Source organism: Pyxicephalus adspersus, chromosome 5, assembly GCF_032062135.1.
Source record: "Pyxicephalus adspersus chromosome 5, UCB_Pads_2.0, whole genome shotgun sequence".
NCBI classification, from domain to species: domain Eukaryota; kingdom Metazoa; phylum Chordata; class Amphibia; order Anura; family Pyxicephalidae; genus Pyxicephalus; species Pyxicephalus adspersus.
The window spans coordinates 116497617-116500653 of record NC_092862.1 but is presented as its reverse complement, the minus strand read 5'-3'; the positions used below and the strand labels follow the sequence as shown (position 1 = coordinate 116500653).

The 3037-nt window shown below is 37.6% G+C and overlaps 1 protein-coding gene across 1 annotated transcript; it reads left to right on the top strand.

Annotated features, from left to right (window-relative positions):
* Nucleotides 1–2263: 2263 nt before the first annotated feature.
* Nucleotides 2264–2746, top strand: FERD3L (Fer3 like bHLH transcription factor). The gene has a single exon (XM_072413382.1). It carries the CDS (start codon nt 2264–2266, stop codon nt 2744–2746), a length of 483 nt encoding a protein of 160 aa, XP_072269483.1.
* The last annotated feature ends 291 nt before the right edge of the window (nt 2747–3037 follow it).

Genomic DNA, 3037 nt, shown 5'->3' with positions numbered 1-3037 from the left:
CAAAAGCATGCAGTTAGGTTAATTGGCTTCCCCCCAAAATCTGACCTTAGATTGTGGTAATGACATATAACTATGGTAGGGAAATTAGATTGTGAGTAGGGATAAGCGAGCAAAAATTTCAAATTTGATCTGGCGGGAATCAGGCTGTTCTCGCTTACCGAACATGTAAGCGAAAACGTCCTGTGTAAATTCGGCCATCGACATCAAATTTTTTTGAGACCTGCAAAAGCAATCAGGGGAACTGACAGCTCCACTCCCCTGATTGCTCTTGCAGCCCTGTAGTATGTGTTCTTGGATAGAGAATCCCTATCCAAGAACACAAGAGTCCCCCGGCTCTGCTCATCATGAATAAATGCAGCCGCGCTACTCCCTCTGTAATGATTTCCTCCGAAATTTCGCGGACCCATCGGAAGTTTGAGGAAATTTTCGTGAAAATGTCAGAGGCATTCTCGCTCATCCTGAACTGTGAGCTCCTAATATGTTGGTGCTATGTAGTAATATTATTCATAATGATGGATAGATAGATACATAGATAAATAGATAAAATAGTGAATAAATTAGCAAATATAGTAAATATAGTTAAAGGCTCCCTTTATCTCAGAGCTGTCATGAACTACCAAGCAACAACCCCCAACCTTTTACCTTTTATTGGCTTTTACAATAATTGAGCATTGGGTTGACATTCTTCTAGATGGGAGGTGTGATGACATGACACATGCAATGATAAAAAACAAAAAAACAAAATTGATGAACTCATCAGTGCTTTGAAGATTATGTAATTTGTGATACCAAATTTCATGTACTCTGAGGATCACTTTATCAAGGCAGCAGTGAATGCAACACCCAAAATATATATTTTATATATGCCAATCCACCAAACAATTTGGCACCCGTTTGATTGTGACACAGTGCAATGTTATTGATCAGCAGCAAAGCTGATCTGCTATTTGTGGTTTTCTAACATATATCTCTTGTACATGGCTTCAGTCTGTTGTATTCTGTACTGTGAGGCATACGCAGATTTCACCTGCTGGCTAATATGACTAGCTAGCAAAATAATCCAGAACTAATAGACAAAAATGGCAATCCTTGTTTAATCCACAAAGTTTCTTGTTCACAAATAATGGAATAGATAACAGTTCTTATATAATGAGCAAATGCAAACATTATTGGAGTGTGTTTTTCATATCATTTCCTTTCTTTTAATTGATAATTAGGTTAAGTTGACCATTCATGTTGTAAAACCTCCTTTGAATTTACTATGCTTTTTATAGTGATGGTCCACCTAAACAGTTTATTCAGTTTGTAGCACACGGCATTTCACATTGCACTACATTGATCAAAAGGAAATTGCACATAATATTGTTTAGGAATTTTTTTATTATAATTTCTATAGGCTATTGAACATAACAGGGCCCTCTGCCTAACTGAATCAATATAGAGAGATATACGAGTGATAAAGCAAGTAGGATAAAGAAATAGTGTTTTGTTTTTTATTGTCCTAACTGTGCATTGTTCTTCTCGTTGTCAATGACTTACTTTGTACAATGTATCGTACATCCAAACATAAAGTGTATAACAATCATGAGTAATGGGACAAGGAGTCTACATTTAACACCAGGGTAAATATTTTACTGCACTGTAGGCAATATATTTAAACATATTTGCAGGATAAAGCTTTTTAAGCTTCCAACAGTTACAATTGGGAATGCAATATTGGGTTTGCTACAATGCTTGCTTAGGCTAATGGAGGTCCTGTCATTCAACTGCCTCAGCAACGGGAAACAAGATAAACATTTCTATTCGACTTCTTTACAGACAAGTCCCCTCTTCAGAAGATCTTAAAGAGTAAGAGTACACTTGTCCTATATCAGTCGGAGAAATCTCTACCAAAGTGCACAGCGCAGGAGCAGCTACTGCCAAAGAGTTCTGTGATCATCAGCTCTGACGGCTCAGCAGGTGACATCTCTTAAAAAAGACATTTTCCTTCCTCGCTTTAACATGATTTAAAAAAGACACTTTTTTATGGACAATCCACGTGCCCTCAGATTACGCATGTCGATTCCGATCAACTTTAGGATGAAGCTGTTTTTTCGCTCTTTCTTTCTCTGCCTAATCCTGTTACCTTCACGGATATAAATATTAATGCTAGCCACCATGATTATACTGTGATGGTTGTTTTGCAAAAGTAGGATATCAGGAAGAGGAGCTCAAGAGAAACCCTCTATAAACCACAAAGATTGCTTGTCAGGAACATTACAAAATGGAGTACAAGGGAGGCGTAATCGAGTCTTCGGCAATTGTCGCTGATGTGATGGAATTTTCTTATAGGCAAAACCATGATCCTTACAACACAATAGTAACGTCATCTCCAAGCCGGGACATTTGTGAAAGATTCTATGATTTTTCATCATTTGGAGAAGGTGGGTTATCATTTAATGAAAAAAGATCACCTTTGACCAGATTTCACGACGAGGAAACGGACTACGAGGAAGAAAATAAAGTATGTTCTCCTACTGGCCGACCAAAACGAAAACGAGTCATTACCTATGCCCAGCGGCAAGCTGCCAACATCAGGGAGAGAAAGAGAATGTTTAACCTCAATGAAGCCTTTGACATACTTCGAAAAAAGGTGCCAACATTTGCATATGAGAAGAGACTTTCGCGAATTGAAACGTTACGTCTCGCCATTGTGTACATCTCCTTTATGACAGAACTGCTTAATAACCCTGGGAAGAAAAATTAGAAATGTTCTGCTATTTATAGTTATCTTCTCTGACATTTCACTGGATGTATTTTGAGGGCTTAAAGACAGTAAAGCTGGTGGTGTTCCCACTTTATTCTTCTTTCCAGGTTTGGCATGAAAACTCTGCCATATGGATTAGATTTAGCCTTTAGAAGGAAAATGAAAGTGACTCTGCCAAGCTGTTTCAAGATCACACAACACAGAAAAGAATTATGATATTGTTGGCACTGCAGCATTGTGGGCGAAATGTTGTTGTTTATATTTTAATGTAATTAATTTGATAAAGATATA